This window comes from Natator depressus, chromosome 3 (assembly GCF_965152275.1).
Source record: "Natator depressus isolate rNatDep1 chromosome 3, rNatDep2.hap1, whole genome shotgun sequence".
Classification (NCBI taxonomy): Eukaryota; Metazoa; Chordata; order Testudines; family Cheloniidae; genus Natator; species Natator depressus.
In genome coordinates this window covers 129,666,363-129,683,166 of record NC_134236.1, presented here as the reverse complement: position 1 = coordinate 129,683,166, position 16,804 = coordinate 129,666,363, and the positions used below count along the sequence as shown (strand labels likewise).

The window sequence follows — 16,804 nt, the reverse complement described above, 5'->3', positions numbered from 1 at the left end:
TCCCTCGACCAGCTGGACACGACGGAACAAGTCCGCCGCGGCCCGCGCTTCCGGAGCTTGACAGGGGTCCGGGCTCATTGCAACAGCTCGCACTTCCGGTATGGGAGCGGCGGGGGGGGGAAGCGTTTCGGCAGCGCGCACTTCCGGTATGGGAGCCGGCCGGACGACTTGTGGCACTGTCCACTTCCGGTGCACGCGTGTTGTGCCGCGAGGATGGGCTCGCGCGTGGAGCTGGGGTTCGCGGAGGAGGCGGCCCCCTGGCGCCTGCGCAGCGCCCAGTTCCCCAGCAAGGTGGGGGGGCGGCCGGCGTGGCTGGGCGAGTCCGGGCTGCCGGGCCCCGCCGAGCTGCGCTGCGGGCGGTGCGGGCGGCCCTGCGCCTTCCTGCTGCAGCTCTACGCGCCGCTCCCCGGCCGCCCCGACGCCTTCCACCGCTGCCTCTTCGTGTTCTGCTGCCGCGGGCCCGCCTGCTACCGGCCCGGGGCCCAGGGCCCGCTGCGAGGTGAGAGACCCGCCCCCGTCCCGCTCCGCGCCCCCCGGGCTGAGGCCTGTCAGGGGGGCCCTGCCCCTCCCGCTCCGCGCGGCACCCACCTTCCCTCCACGCGGGGCGCCTCCTTCCCGCCCTACCTCTCCCTCCACAGGTGGACTTCCCCGCCCCCCAGTGATGTCTAAACTTTCCGGGGCAACGTCTGTGCTGCCTTTGTACAGCGCCTAACACTGGGGGCCTGGCCCGTGGTTAGGTTTCCTAGGTGCAAAAAATAAAAACCCAAACCATCACTGGCAGGCTGTTGGGAAGTGTCCCATGCTGCTGCTCTTTGGACAAATGGCATTTGGTCCCTTCACTCCTGTGTTTCTTTTAAGTTTTTAGGAACCAGCTTCCTAGGAAGAATGACACCTATTCCTATGATCCGCCACCTGAAACGCCCCCTCCGGAAGGGCATCCCCCTGTGAGCCTGCAGCTTCAATGTGGAGCTCATCTATGCAGAGTCTGTGGCTGTTTAGGGCCAAAGACATGTTCCAAATGTCACAGGGCCCATTACTGTAGTAAAGATCATCAGACTGTCGATTGGAAATTGGGACACAAACTATCTTGTGTGCAGTCAGGTGAGTTAAGTGGAATTTAAAATAAACCTGGGAAGATTCTGTCTGGAAGATAACGCAATGCTGTTGCTGCTTGTTTTCTTCGTTGCCGTTTATATTTTAAAGAGAACTTCTTAAGATGTAGTGCAGTATTGAACAAAAGTATGATGCAAGTCCAACAAGAGTTACTTACAATCTTAATAATCTAGCGGGGGAAGAGTCAACCATTGTTCTTGTTCTTTTTGCTAGACACAGTACACTGCACAGGAGAAATAACACTAATCTGTATTTCCTTCTAAATTGACTAGAAGATAATGTCCACATCTTCATTATGCCATAAATCTCTGCAAACAGTTAGGAAAATCAAAGGCTGTATTGTTTTAAAGAGAATACTAAGTTTTGATTCTATTTGTAGGACAAATTCAGTGATGATGGGGTGTCTGTATCTTCAACATGATTCATGGTTAAAACCCAAGGGTTAAGTTCCTTCTGTGGTCCAAAACAGAACTGCATTAACCATGTTGGGAAGTGATTGTTAATGTAAGGAGATGAGAGAGTCAGATGAACTTACCTCTTATAAAATGGTAAGGGCCTAAGTGTATTTAATGAATCAGGTCTATATAATATGTATAACAGTAGTTAGTAATCTATATAAGCAAGTGCATAATCAGTTTGGATATAGGCCTAGTTTAGTTTGGTTCATTAGACCTTTGAATAACCCTTTTTGGGGAAAGGAATGCAGAACAGTTTTTGGCTTACTAAATATCCTGTTATTTCACTTCTTGAAATGTTCCTGATATTTGGGTACAGAACAAGGATGAAGTGTCACAATTTCCCCAACCAAATATAATCAAGATAAACAAGGAAGTCCTCAAAGTCCCTGTTAAATATTAAGATTGTTTTGTTGCTAATAAATAGATAAACACATTATATAACCTAGTATGTAGTGAGGAATCTTATATTTGGCCATACGTATTGTTATATGTGCTTTGCAAGGTGATCTGTGGGCATGGTTGGTGGTCCAGAAAACATCCTTGCAGTTATAAGCAGGTAATTTGTAATGTGGAAAGTGAGCTTTGTGAATCCTGGGTGTAACAATAGAGCATGGCTTATCTGAATTGGTTCGTTTTAATTGTAATAAATGATATAGGGTATGACAAAACGATAAACAACAATACTGCAAACAAAGACTAACAAATTCAGCTAAAGATTTATTTTTAACTTGCTTGGCCTTGCATAAATTGTACCATTTGTTAAAGAAAATATGCAAAATAGGGTACTGCAACCAAAATAATATAGAACTGTTCAAGAAGTCAGTATTATTGTTGCAGAAAAAACAAAAACTAAACTTTTTTTTCAACTCATCAAAATGTCTTGGTTGGTGGTTTAATGACTTGCAAAGGAAAGAAAATAAGTGCTGCTTTATGACTTATAAAGAAGGCATGAATAGAATCCTAGAAATGTAGGGCTGGAAGGGAACTCGACAGGTCAAGTCCAGCCCCCTGAGCTGAGGTAGGACCAAGTAACCCTAGACCATCTCTGATACGCGTTTGTTCAACATGTTCTTAAAAACCTCCAATGATGGGGATTCCACAGCCTCCTTTGGAAGCCTATTCCAGACCTTAACTACCCTTATAGTTAGAAAGTTTTTCCTAACATCTGACCTAAATCTCCCTCGCTGCAGATTTTTTTCAGAAGTTCTTCTATTGCTAGATTTACACTTCAGAAATTAAGATTTTGTCTACTTTGCCTCTCCTGAAAATTAGTAAATTTATGTAATCAGAAAAGCAACTGAGGAAGATTGGCTTCTTTTATTGACAGTTTAAAAAAATATATACATAAGAGATATATATAACTCCTATCTAACTCAGACACTTGGGAGAAAAGATTTTTTCAATTAAAGATTGAACGCCATCATCTTTCAACTAAGGGCTACAAAGTCCCAATCCATATCCAGAGTTTTTTAGCGAAAACAAGAATTATAAGGTTTTTTTTTATATTCCTAAAGCAAAAAATCGTCAGTCTCAATGACAGCTTTCTAGCCTTCATGTCATAAATAACAAAATGGCCAAAAACTTTTTTTTCCCCTTTGCAGTTCATTTTTAAGGTGTTTTAATTAAAAAGTGTAAAGGAACATCTAAAGTTGATTCTTAAAGGGATGCAGTCAAAGTTAGTAGACAGAAAATGTGCTAGCAGGTATTGGTGCACTTGGTACATTTTCTTTTGTACTCTTCCCCTACTTGTATGCTTTTCTCGTAAGTTCTTGTTTGCGGGTAGTTAAAGTGACACAAGAACTGAATGCTGCAGAGAGTAGATTTCTTATATATTTCATATCATTTTTATTGAAAATGTTCTTTCGTCTTCTCATCATTTACTATGGTCCTCTTAGTTATGTGGGCTCTGGTGCACACAGTGGCATGCCTGCATTTTTTCCTGTGTCCTACTCACAACAAATAGGCATTTACTGGAGAAGTATTAGATGTTGTGTGCTTGCATCATGTGAGTACACCAGTCAGAAGGAAGGCTTTTGATTTTACAGATCTCTGCAATGTGCTATCTGTTTTTTAATAAATCTACTTCCGCTCTCTTAGCCCAGATAACTGATATTTTAAAAAATAAACTACTAGAACAAGTCACTGTAAAGTGAAAGAATGTTTTCATATTTTGACCACTAAGACTACTTACTTGGGCAGACATGTCTATGTTGACTCTATATTTTGTGTTCCAGTCCATCATACCCCCCATTTGTCTCTTCATCTACCTGTTGCATCTTGTCATTACTCCTGAACAGTGAATTATTTCACTGGGGGGGACTGTTCTTGTTTTACTCATTTGTGCAGTGCTTAGCACTGTGGGGCCTCAATCCTGACTGGAGCCTCAAGGCACTAACACTATATAAATAATCATATTTGCTTTGCCAACCTTGACCGTGCAGTTTTAAGCAGGAGAGAATGTGAAATATAGCATAAAGCAGTGAATTGATAAAAACAGTAGTTCTCTTGTGTGTTGCAGCTCAATTGGACACTGCAATTCCAGATCACAAGTTCCTTTTTCCAGAGTATGAAATTGTAATAGAACCTGAGGAAATGGAAACTCCTGGTGACAGTCAAACAGATGCAGATACACAAAAGGACTTGGAGAAACATGAAGAATTGGAGGCTGCAGGCAGTGCAAGTAAGAAATAAAATGGGTTTCCAAGAGAGAGTTTTCTATATGCATTGTGTGTTGCTTCACAAATTGAAATATTCAGTGATTTTAAATCAAGTGTTAACTATAAACTACATATTACAAAGGATTAGTCTACAAATCATCATTGAGGCAAATGGAAAAAACCCACTGTAGCTACTGCTTCTGTTAATTACAGTTCATCACCATGTGCATGTCATTTATGTCGCATGTAAAAGTATAATATGATTCATTTAAATTACCATTTTTAAATTTTATGGAAAGCATGCTAATGGGGTAACTAGTGACTAGATTCTTAGCACGGTGCCAGTGTTCTGGTTTGGTAGGGGGATTTCTTGAAGACTTTTCTTAGTCTCTAGGTTTACTTTTGGAGACAACTTGTAGTTAGTAGCTGTTAAAATACTTACCCAGCTGTACCTAAAATCTGGCCTGTGCTAAAAGAAAGCTTAAACCTGTTTTGAAAATGGGTTTGCTAACTGTCCATATCTCCTGGGGGAATGCTGCACCACCGCACAATGCAGTGTATGTGCAGAAATTAATGTTCTGCGCAGAATTTCCTTTTTTTGGCCCCGCACGGAAGTGGGCTGCTGAGCTGCTGGCCACCACTAAGGTTGCTGGATCCAGCAGAGGCCAGCTCACAAATAGAAAATTGTGGTGGGGGGAGAAGGGGACAAAGCTGGAGGGTTTTTTGTGAAAAGGAAGTTTTTATATACAGGTTTTGCCACATCCCAACAAATATTTTTCTTTCTCCGAAAACAAAAATAATCTGCACAAAACCATGGAGGAGGAGCAACTTTTTGCCCCCCAAGTGTCTCTGGGTAAGAAAACACCCTATGTGCCAGGTGGGCATGTGCCCCTGCCCCATGGGCACCTATGTACAACCCTGAAAGCACTGCGGGGCGGCTTAACCCCTCTAGTGCTGGTGCTTCCTCATCCCCTGGGCTTTTAGCAGGAATGGGGGGGAGCCCTGCTGGCAGTAGCACCCCCCCTCCTGGTGTGCTTATGAATAGTGAAATAAGTTAAAAACCCCACAACCGGGAGCCGGGGGAGGGTTATTGCTCAATACTGAAGCAAGCTGGAGGGGTCTGGGCAGCTACAGTTTTCTGCATGCGCTAAAGGAAGGAGGCGGCATGCAGGAAACTCCACGCAAGCCCAGGATCAGGCTGTTTCTCCCTCTAGGTCCCTGGGCTCTGGGAGAGTAGGGGGTACATCTGAGCGTGTGGCCTGGGGGGCACCCTGCAACTAGGCTCTGGGGCTTAGGGGGTGCGAGTGTCTGGGCTGTTGCGGGAGAGGGGAGCAGGCTGTGGCTGGGCTCTAGGGGAGGAGGTAGTGCAAGTATCTGGGCTGGGGGGGCTAGGGAGCAGAGAAACAGGAACTGTGTTGTCATAGGATCATAGAATATCAGGGTTGGAAGGGACCTCAGGAGGTCATCTAGTCCAACCCCCTGCTCAAAGCAGGACCAATCCCCAATTAAATCATCCCAGCCAGGGCTTTGTCAAGCCTGACCTTAAAAACTTCTAAGGAAGGAGATTCTACCACCTCCCTAGGTAACGCATTCCAGTGCTTCACCACCCTCCTAGTGAAAAAGTTTTTCCTAATATCCAACCTAAATCTCCCCCACTGCAACTTGAGACCATTACTCCTTGTTCTGTCATCTGCTACCACTGAGAACAGTCTAGAGCCATCCTCTTTGGAACCCCCTTTCAGGTACTTGAAAGCAGCTATCAAATCCCCCCTCATTCTTCTCTTCTGAAGACTAAACATCCCCAGTTCCCTCAGCCTCTCCTCATAACTCATGTGTTCCAGTCCCCTAATAATTTTTATTGCCCTCCGCTGGACTCTTTCCAATTTTTCCACATCCTTCTTGTAGTGTGGGGCCCAAAACTGGACACAGTACGCCAGATGAGGCCTCACCAATGTCGAATAGAGGGGAATGATCACGTCCCTCGATCTGCTGGCAGTGCCCCTACTTATACATCCCAAAATGCCATTGGCCTTCTTGGCAACAAGGGCACACTGTTGACTCATATCCAACTTCTCGTCCACTGTAACCCCTAGATCCTTTTCTGCAGAACTGCTGCTGAGCCATTCGGTCCCTAGTCTGTCGCGGTACATTGGATTCTTCCGTCCTAAGTGCAGGACTCTGCACTTGTCCTTGTTGAACCTCATCAGATTTCTTTTGACCCAATCCTCCAATTTGTCTAGGTCCCTCTGTATCCTATCCCTGCCCTCCAGCGTATCTACCACTCCTCCCAGTTTAGTGTCATCTGCAAACTTGCTGAGGGTGCAATCCACACCATCCTCCAGATCATTTATGAAAATATGGAACAAAACCGGCCCCAGGACCGACCCCTGGGGCACTCCATTTGATACCGGCTGCCAACTAGACATGGAGCCATTGATCACTACCCGTTGAGCCCAACAATCTAGCCAGCTTTCTATCCACCTTATAGTCCATTCATCCAGCCCATACTTCTTTAACTTGCTGGCAAGAATACTGTGGGAGACCGTGTCAAAAGCTTTGCTAAAGTCAAGGAACAACACGTCCACTGCTTTCCCTTCATCCACAGAGCCAGTTATCTCGTCATAGAAGGCAAGTAGATTAGTCAGGCATGACTTGCCCTTGGTGAATCCATGCTGACTGTTCCTGATCACTTTCCTCTCCTCTAAGTGCTTCAGAATTGATTCCTTGAGGACCTGCTCCATGATTTTTCCAGGGTCTGAGGTGAGGCTGACTGGCCTGTAGTTCCCAGGATCCTCCTTCTTCCCTTTTTTAAAGATGGGCACTACATTAGCCTTTATCCAGTCATCTGGGACCTCCCCCGATCGCCATGAGTTTTCAAAGATAATGGCCAATGGCTCTGCAATCACATCCGCCAACTCCTTTAGCACTCTCGGATGCAACGCATCCGGCCCCATGGACTTGTGCACGTCCAGCTTTTCTAAATAGTCCCGAATCACTTCTTTCTCCACAGAGGGCTGGTCACCTTCTCCCCATACTGTGCTGCCCAGGGCAGTAGTCTGGGAGCTGGCCTTGTTCGTGAAGACAGAGGCAAAAAAAGCACTGAGTACATTAGCTTTTTCCACATCCTCTGTCACTAGGTTGCCTCCCTCATTCAGTAAGGGGCCCACACTTTCCTTGACTTTCTTCTTGTTGCTAACATACCTGAAGAAACTCTTCTTGTTACTCTTAACATCTCTTGCTAGCTTCAACTCCAGGTGTGATTTGGCCTGCCTGATTTCACTCCTGCAAGCCCGAGCAATATCTTTATACTCATCCCTGGTCATTTGTCCAATCTTCCACTTCTTGTAAGCTTCTTTTTTGTATTTAAGAGCAGCAAGGATTTCACTGTTAAGCCAAGCTGGTCGCCTGCCATATTTACTATTCTTTCTACACATCGGGATGGTTTGTCCCTGTAACCTCAATAAGGATTCTTTAAAATACAGCCAGCTCTCCTGGACTCCTTTCCCCCTCATGTTATTCTCCCAGGGGATCTTGCCCATCAGTTCCCTGAGGGAGTCAAAGTCTGCTTTTCTGAAGTCCAGGGTCTGTATTCTGCTGCTCTCCTTTCTTCCTTGTGTTAGGATCCTGAACTCAACCATTTCATGGTCACTGCCTCCCAGGTTCTTATCCACTTTTGCTTTCCCTACTAATTCTTCCTGGTTTGTGAGCAGCAGGTCAAGAAGAGCTCTGCCCCTAGTTGGTTCCTCCAGCACTTGCACTAGGAAATTGTCCCCTACACTTTCCAAAAACTTCCTGGATTGCCTGTGCACCGCTGTATTGCTCTCCCAGCAGGTATCAGGGTGATTGAAGTCTCCCATGAGAACCAGGGCGTGCGATCTAGTAACTTCTGCGAGTTGCTGGAAGAAAGCCTCGTCCACCTCATCACCCTGGTCTGGTGGTCTATAGTAGACTCCCACCACGACATCACCCTTGTTGCTCACACTTCTAAACTTAATCCAGAGACTCTCAGGTTTTTCTGCAGTTTCATACTTGAGCTCTAAGCAGTCATACTGCTCTCTTACATACAGTGCAACTCCCCCACCTTTTCTGCCCTGCCTGTCCTTCCTGAACAGCTTATATCCATCCATGACAGTACTCCAGTCATGTGAGTTATCCCACCAAGTCTCTGTTACTCCAATTACATCATAATTCCTTGACTGTGCCAGGACTTCCAGTTCTCCCTGCTTGTTTCCCAGACTTCGTGCATTTGTATATAGGCACTTGAGGTAACCTGTTGATCGCCCCTCTTTCTCAGTATGAGGCAGGAGCCCTCCCTTCTCACGCGCTCCTGCTCGTGCCTCCTCCCCGTCTCCCACTTCCCCACTTACCTCAGGGCTTTGGTCTCCTTCCCCCGGTGAACCTAGTTTAAAGCCCTCCTCACTAGGTTAGGCAGCCTGCTTGCGAAGATGCTCTTCCCTCTCTTCGTTAGGTGGAGCCCGTCTCTGCCTAGCATTCCTTCTTGGAACACCATCCCATGGTCAAAGAATCCAAAGCCTTCTCTCCGACACCACCTGCGTAGCCATTCGTTGACTTCCACGATTCGACGGTCTCTACCCAGGCCTTTTCCTTCCACGGGGAGGATGGACGAGAACACCACTTGCACCTCAAACTCCTTTATCCTTCTTCCCAGAGCCACGTAGTCCGCAGTGATCTGCTCAAGGTCATTCTTGGCAGTATCATTGGTGCCCACGTGAAGAAGCAGGAAGGGGTAGCGATCTGAGGGCTTGATGAGTCTCGGCAGTCTCTCCGTCACATCGCGAATCTTAGCTTCTGGCAAGCAGCAGACTTCTCTGTTTTCCCGGTCGGGGCAGCAGATAGATGACTCAGTCCCCCTGAGGAGAGAGTCCCCGACCACCACCACCCGCCTCCTTCTCTTGGGAGTGTTGGTCGTGGAACCCCCAACCCTAGGACAGTGCATCCCATACCTTCCAATCGGCGGAGTCTCCTTCTGCTCCCTTCCCTCAGACATATCATCTGGTCCGCTCTCCGCATTAGTACCTGTGGAGAGAACGTGAAAACGGTTACTTACCTGTATCTGCCCTGCTGGTACATGGACGTTCCCCTTTTTTCTTCTGGAGGTCACATGATGCCAAATTTCTTCACCATCCTTCTGTCCCCGATATGCAGCCTGCTCTGAATCTTCAGAACCTTGTGCCCGTAGAAGCCTATCCTGACATCTGTCCAGGAAATATTCAGTTTCTCTTATGCAACGCAGGGTCAATACCTGTTGCTCCAGACCTTGAACCTTCTCTTCCAGTATGGAGACCAGCTTGCACTTTGTACAGACGAAGTCGCATCTGTCCTGTGGAAGAAAGACAAACATAGCACATCCAGTGCAGGTCACAACAGCTGAACACCCCCCATCCATATTACCTTCCTTTTACGAGCTTCCTCAGGAGGAGTTGTAATTACTCAGAGAATCCGGCAAGATGTAAGCCTCAGTGGGCTCTCCCCAGGCAAACTCCTTTTGTTAGCTGCTCTGCTGTTCGTTGCTCAGCTGGTTCGCAAGTCATAGGGCTTTCTTTAACTCTCTACTCCTGGGGGGTGGGATTTTTGTCTGTATTATTACAGACATAGTGGCTGACAAGTATTTTGAAATAAATTACTAAAATAATTGAAACTGGTGTGATTACATAGTGTTATTTTAGCAAATAGAATGTGCAGCATTTTACAGAATTTTAAAACATCGTGTAGAATTTTTAATTTGTTGGTGTAGAATTCCCCCAGGAGTATCCTTAACGCTGAATGAAAAACAGGAAACCCTAGATCCTTACCATGAAGGGTGAGTGAATCATGTGAAACTATACCCACTTGACTGGACTGGACTTCAGATATAGCATGGTTTGAAGTTTGTGATGAGACACAATGCTACTCATTTTAAATTTGTAATTTAACATTGTCTAAAACTTTGTGGCTGGGACTTATTAAAGATACAGGATGGTACAACCACACTGAGCATGGGTGGTGAGCATTGTATAAGGGATGCGAACACATAGGTCTTTTCAATTGTTAAATTTTTAAAGTTGTGAATTTACTGATTTCCACATGTGCATACTTCATTGGTCTTTTTTTTAGTGTCAAATTCAGAAAGTACATCAGGTTTGTGCTCCATGTTTCAGACACACACTTTCCTAGATGAATTCTGCCTGTCTTCCTTGCATACTTCTCTCTAATGCTCTAATCTTGAAATGTATGCTTAAAATAGTACAGAACTAATCGGTCACACAACTGGCTAAATCTGTTGGCTCTCCAAACAGGCTGAAGCTTCTCTCTGATGTTGCAGTTTGCTTTCCTGAACATTGGATGCTTGAACTGATTTTAGAGGATGGTAGAGACATTATATTGTCAGCTTTAACTTTGGCCATATTGTGTTAACCTGTGTTGTCTTTTTTCCCTTAGGTGAAGGTTTTGAGTCACTAGATGAGGAGGTATTGGAGGCAATGGCAAAACATGAGACTCGAGAAGACAAGATTTTCCAAAAGTTTAAAAATCGAATAGCTGCGGAGCCAGAACAGGTAAAAAGAAAAGTATCTTTTAAAATACTAATCACCTAATGGTCAAAAGATGGTTGCCTGCTTTATTTTTGAAGCATATATTGCAGCCTTGATGCTTACATAGCATCCTGATTGTGTTTCTATAAATTGTGCCTCTTTAGCACAAATACCTTAAATAATTGAGGTCAAAGAGAGAGAGAAATTTCACTAGATCGTCCAGTCCACATGTCCACCAATATAGAATAAAAGTCCCCAGATACAAGATGCCTGATATTATCGCAAGGAGCCAGCCTTTGTTGTACTTAGACCAGTTTTGTTAAAGCTTGGGAAATTAAGATACTCATCTAGGGCTTGGAAAAATCTACTTAACCAAGGCAAGCAGAAATTTAGCTAAGGTGGGAGGGTTGAGTGGAGCTGGGAGCCACAGGGAGAGGGCGATTTGCTGCCCTTCTGTGGAAAGGGAGAAAGCAAGCAGAGTGGCGTCATCACTTTTTCCCCTTCCCCTGCAGGTTCCCTTCCTGTTTTCTCTTTTTTCCTTCTAACCAGTGTCCAAATTACAAGGTAAAACTGGATCACTATCACTCAAGCATGAGAGTCGGGGGGTCTTGTTGTTAGAGACAGAACTGTGAATTGGGAGACCTGGATTCTTTTCTGGTACCTGATACAGATTTCATATGTTACCTTGGATGAATTAGTCTACTTCCCCTGCTCCCAAACAGAAGTTTTGAGTCTAAAATTATTATTATAGGACTTCTGAGATGATCTGTTATGGAATACAAAGTATTACTGTTATTGCTGGACTGATGCTAGATGACGTGGGGAAATTCTGCATTTTGTTTCCTCAAGTAGTCAAACTATATAAAAGACTTTTTTTGTTTGTTTTATTTAAGAAAACCTATACCCAATTACAATGGACTTTGATCAAGGTTGTTTCTTTCCCACTAAAACTTGTTAGCAATGTCCATTTAAACATAGCTATCTGTGGTTGATTATTAATTATATAACTGAAAAGACTGTCAGTTACTCAATACTTCTATTCAATTTCAGATTCTCAGATACTGTCGAGGAGGAGAAGGCCCCGTATGGATCTCAGGTGAAAACATTCCTCAGATGAAAGATATCCCAAATTGTTCATGTGGTGCCCAAAGGATGTTTGAATTCCAAGTATGTGAATTGGTCCACAGATATGGTATTTTTGGTGTATAATTAAAAACCTACTTTAAGTCTGAAATAGAAGTATTTGCGTATGGCTAGAACAAAAGGAGTTATTTGAATTCACAGGATAGCTGTGCTAAAGTGTAGAAGCCTCAATTACAAGTGTAACAGTCCTTTCTTATGAGATTTTATCACGCAGTAAATCGCCCTTTTTTCCTTCCGATCTGTTTGCAGCCAACAAAATAGTACTTTTTCTATCCAGTTGAGGGTCAGATGAATGTCTTCTAAATGTGGAATTCTATGGAAAAAAGTAATGGGTGAAGGGGGACTCTTTCAGAATTGTTTCTGACACTACTGTATTGTTTAAAGAGAAAAATGTTCTAATGTGGACTACTAGACTTCAGTTATGGCCGCCTTCACCATGAAGTTCAAACAGCTTGTGCTCCCCCAGCCTTCCTTGTGGAAGAGGGGAGAGTGTGTGTGAGGGAGTGTTCTGCCACATTGCTGACAGCAGAGAAAACAAGCTGCGGGAAAGGGGAATCTGGTGTTAGGTTTCATTGCAGCTGATGTGCCCAGTCAGCTGTTCGGGAAAATCTCTTCTTGTCAGCAGTGGTAGAACCCAGATGCGAGGGAATGCTGGAATGAAAAACAAATTCTTTCCTGGTACTGAAATACACAATGTTGTTCACTGAGTACAACTGTTTTTTATCAAAATCTTTAATATACAAGATAAAAAACCTGACATTCCATTTAAAACAGTGTCACTTGGTAAACATTCTGAAGAAATCATAAGTGAATGGGTTGGCTGCAGGATGGAAGTGGAAAGTCCTTTCATTTCACCAGCTCACACCATTACATTAATTCTGTCTATATACTTTACCTCGCTACAGTCCCTTAGGACTTCTCTCCAGGGGAAAGTTTTACCAGTTAGATTAGTGTAATTATATAGTAGATTCCACTTAAAAGCAATCCTGCAACTTCTGGTTAGTGGCAACATATTGCGGGGAATCAATCCCTTTCCATTCGTATCACTGTTAATGAAATTCAGTTATTAGCAATGGTGTGCTGCTTGGTAGCAACTTTTTGTTTGTTTGTTTTTAAGGAAGGCCCTGCCTGTAGCCAGGGAAGAAAGTGCTGGGACAGGCCTTCTTCGGCAGTCGCACAAGCCTGCCTGTGTCCGGTGCTAGTCTGTCTTAGCGCTTCCTTCTGGGGCTGCAGCCTGGCATACCTGCCTGCACATACACGGGGGGGTGGGCAGAGCAGTTGCAGCCTGCATTCTGGAGCTGTACGGTACCTCTCACTGCCCGCAGCGGGCTGTGCATGAGGAAATGCCAAGCTGTGACCTGTGGAGAGCGACTGTTCAGCTTCAAGGCCCTGACATTTGTGCTGCAGCCTCCCCTCCCTGCTGCTGCCCTACCCTGAGGAAGGTTTGCAGCCAGGGAAGGCATGTCCTGGCACTTCCTTCTCTGGCTCCTGCCTCCCAAACCTTCCTTCTGCTTCTCAGCAACTGTTGGATAACAGCAACTTTTTGCTGGCAATAAAGGGGTTGCTCATAAGCAGAAACTATTGTACACGTATAACTCCCTGTGTGGACATGCTTATTTTGGTATAAGAGTGGCTTTATTTGGTTTAGTTTAAATCCCTTCCAAACTAAAAAAAGGCAACACTTTTTTGGAAGAACCAAAATGGGTTTTTGTTGTTGTTGAACATTTCCAGTCTCAGCTCTGCTGCAGCCTGCCTGGTGAGGTGCTTAGGAGCCTGAGTTTCCCACAAAGCAGGCAGAGTACCCTGCCTGACTTCCATCAAAATTTTTGACCAGATCAGAACATTGCAGTAGAATGCTCCTTGAAGTCTTTAAACTACGATTTGAGGACTTCAGTAGCACAGATATAGGTGTGAGGTTTTTTGCAGGAGTGGTGGGTGAAATTCTGTGGCCCGCGTTGTGCAGGTCAGACTAGATGATCATAATAGTCCCTTCTGACCTAAATATCTATGAATGTTTTGATTATTGAATCAACATTTCCCAACAAAATAATTCCTTTTGAAAATTTGACCTGCTCTAATTATAAAATATCAATGGATGTTCTAGTTAATTATGTCTCCTTATGCATCTGTAATAGCTTGATCATGGTTTTCCATCCTCAGACTAAAAGGTAGCACTCTTGCACCAGAAACCACTCAAAGATGGGAAATCTAATAATCACAGAAATGTAGGGCTGGAAGGGACTTTAAGAGGTCATTTAGTGCATCCCTCCACCCCTACCCCTCCTGCTCAGTCAGGATTAAAGGATTAGGTATATCTAGACCATCCCCGAGAGGTGTGTGTTGACATGTAGTAGTGGAGGCCTTGTGAAACAAAAGAAAGATAACAAATAACACAAGAGAACCGCCCAGGTTAGCAAACAAAGACATTTTTATTTAAAATTGATTTATACTTCTACTGGAGGTAGCATTTCAAACAGTGCATCACTCACCATATCTCTTCTCCCACTCCAAAACAAAACAGCCAGAGCCATGTTCTTGACCTGTCTTAATGAATTTATTTTTGTTTGTCAGTGGTTTTTCTTTTCAGTTACTGAAATAATTTGATTCTATTTATTGCAGCTATTCCCTTTTCTGGGTGGGATAACATCCTTTGATTAAAACATTGAGTGGAATAGACAGCCATATTCTACATTATGCATTCTAATGACAAATCATGTCTTGTGTTCCTAAGGTTATGCCTCAGCTCCTGAACCACCTGAAGGCTGATAGCCTAGGAGAAAGTATTGACTGGGGAACACTGGTAGTCTACACATGTGCTGAAAACTGTAACCAAGCAAATGGATATATGGAGGAGTTCATCTGGAAGCAGGACATTCCCACAGACTCAACTTAACTACTATAAATCTATTGTTAGTTTCTGTAAAGAAATGAATTGAGTTTATCCACATGTACTGAAGTGTTACACATTGCAAGAAGGAAAAAAAAGGTAAAGAACTAATATTTCATACTGAGGAACTAGCCCAGAGTTGTATCAGTTATCATTTAATTACAATATACACATTAAAGGTAAGTCATTAAAACAGACCCTGTTGAAATTTTTTTTGTGTGCTAGTACACATGAGCTTGAGCATTTAAGTTGTTCTGCTCATTGTTTTTAGCTTTTACTTCAGCTTGGACAGTGAAACCACATGGTTGAAAGTTTCACTTTCGCATGCAATTGTTTCTCTTAAGTAATCTTTAGTTTCACTCAAACACTTCTAGTGTGCCTAGATTCAGTAACTTGTCTGTTATAGTCAATTTCAGGCTCCTTCAGACATTGTTTCCTTTAAGTCAGTGATGTGTCAGCATTTTCTTAACAATGGAGATAAGCAGAGTGTGGTTGATCTGAAAGCCAATCACCTACTGCATGATTTACTTTGTGACCTGCCAGTTGAGTTAATGTACTTGATCACTCAGTGTGCATTTACTTTAATTACTGGTGCTTCTTGACCTCTCAATGTTTTGCAGTTATTGCTGCAGGGGATATAGTCCAGTTGGTTGAACAGTGATGTGGAAATCTTACTCTAATCCTGGCTTTATTGTCTGAGGGAAACTTAGTCCCTGCCCAACGGTTACAATCTGCGTGGCACATGTTGGTTTGTACAGTTTTTCAAAAATATTAAATAAGTTAATGGGGCTTCCAGCTATATGAAGTGGGATCACTAAGTCAGTGTTTTAGCTCTGGAAGTTAGATTCCTCTTTGCCTATTTTTACACCAAATCCAGAGAGCAGAAATATTCCATTGCTGTGAAGACACTCTGCAGCAGTGGGTAGCTTAATTATTGAATTTGATGTCAAAGTAAATTGAAACATTATTCTACATGTTACAGTAGCTTTAAAAAGATTATCTGATTTTTTTTTTTGAGAGTGCTTAATGGTGCTATGCAAATGTAGTTTTCCCCCAATTCAGGTGTGTATTTAATTGGTTATTTAAAAGAAACTGAAACCCACCACACATGTTAATTCTCTGCTGAAGTAATTAACTGTCAGGTTGTCCTGGTGTATTAATATCTCAGAACAAATTCCCCTCTGCAGTACCTTGGCTCACAGAAAGAGGTGTCCCCTTGAAAATAACACCCATATACACAAGAGGTATCAGTTTCATATTTACTTCTGTCTTGTGTACAGTCCTGTCCTGTCCTGCCCCCAGCTTTATTTAGAAATTGATCTGTGTCATATGGAATTATACTTTTATATCTACAAGTTATTGAGACTAATTTCATGATAGCATAGAACACTAAGTACACGCTTGTGTGATACCGGACAGTGGGGCTTAAAACTAAACAAATGGCTACCTAATCCTACTCTTGAAGAGGTGGATATTGCTACCACATCAACACTTGATAACCAGCCCACCCACAAATCAATGAGTAGAGTGGAATCATTCAAAGCGTTCCCAGTGAAGTACAACTAGAGTCCAGTTCTGGTGTCCAGAAAAAGTGTTTGAACAGGGTAAGATATTTGGTCAGTTACTTTACAACATACTGGTGTTTAGAAACTTCAAGTTCTGGTACAATTTCACCAGCAACCTTGCAATCCTACCAAAGCTCCCCGACTTAAATGTTTTATGAAAATTGCCTAATGGATGTCAAAGTAATCTTCCTGACCTAGTTTCACAAACAGATTCCAAGGCCAGATGGGACCACTGTGATCATGTAGGGAGTCTGACTTCCTGTAGAACATGTCAGATCTTTCCTATCCAGTGTTGATTTTCAAAATGGTCAGTGAAGAAGAATCCACCACAATGGTAAATTACTCATCATTAAAACTTTATACCTTATTTCCAGGCTGAAGTTGGCTAGCTTCAAATTGCAGCCATTGGACAATGTTACACCTTTCTTAGCTAGATTGAAATTAAATATTT

The 16,804-nt window shown here is 43.6% G+C and overlaps 1 protein-coding gene across 1 annotated transcript; it reads left to right on the top strand.

Annotated features, from left to right (window-relative positions):
• Window positions 1–213: 213 nt before the first annotated feature.
• Window positions 214–15,687, top strand: PDCD2 (programmed cell death 2). Its single transcript, XM_074948801.1, has 6 exons — window positions 214–499; window positions 859–1,101; window positions 4,090–4,251; window positions 10,667–10,782; window positions 11,809–11,925; window positions 14,633–15,687. The coding sequence occupies exons 1-6, from the start codon at window positions 214–216 to the stop codon at window positions 14,792–14,794; spliced, it is 1,086 nt and encodes a 361-aa protein (XP_074804902.1). The 3' UTR covers window positions 14,795–15,687.
• Window positions 15,688–16,804: the final 1,117 nt, after the last annotated feature.

Bases quoted from the DNA above. Each gene is read 5' to 3' on its own strand.
- PDCD2 (XM_074948801.1), top strand. From the start codon at position 214: ATGGGCTCGCGCGTGGAGCTGGGGTTCGCGGAGGAGGCGGCCCCCTGG. The intron at 500-858 runs GTGAGAGACCCG...GTTTCTTTTAAG, and splicing joins GGCCCAGGGCCCGCTGCGAG to TTTTTAGGAACCAGCTTCCT. The intron at 1,102-4,089 runs GTGAGTTAAGTG...TGTGTGTTGCAG, and splicing joins ACTATCTTGTGTGCAGTCAG to CTCAATTGGACACTGCAATT.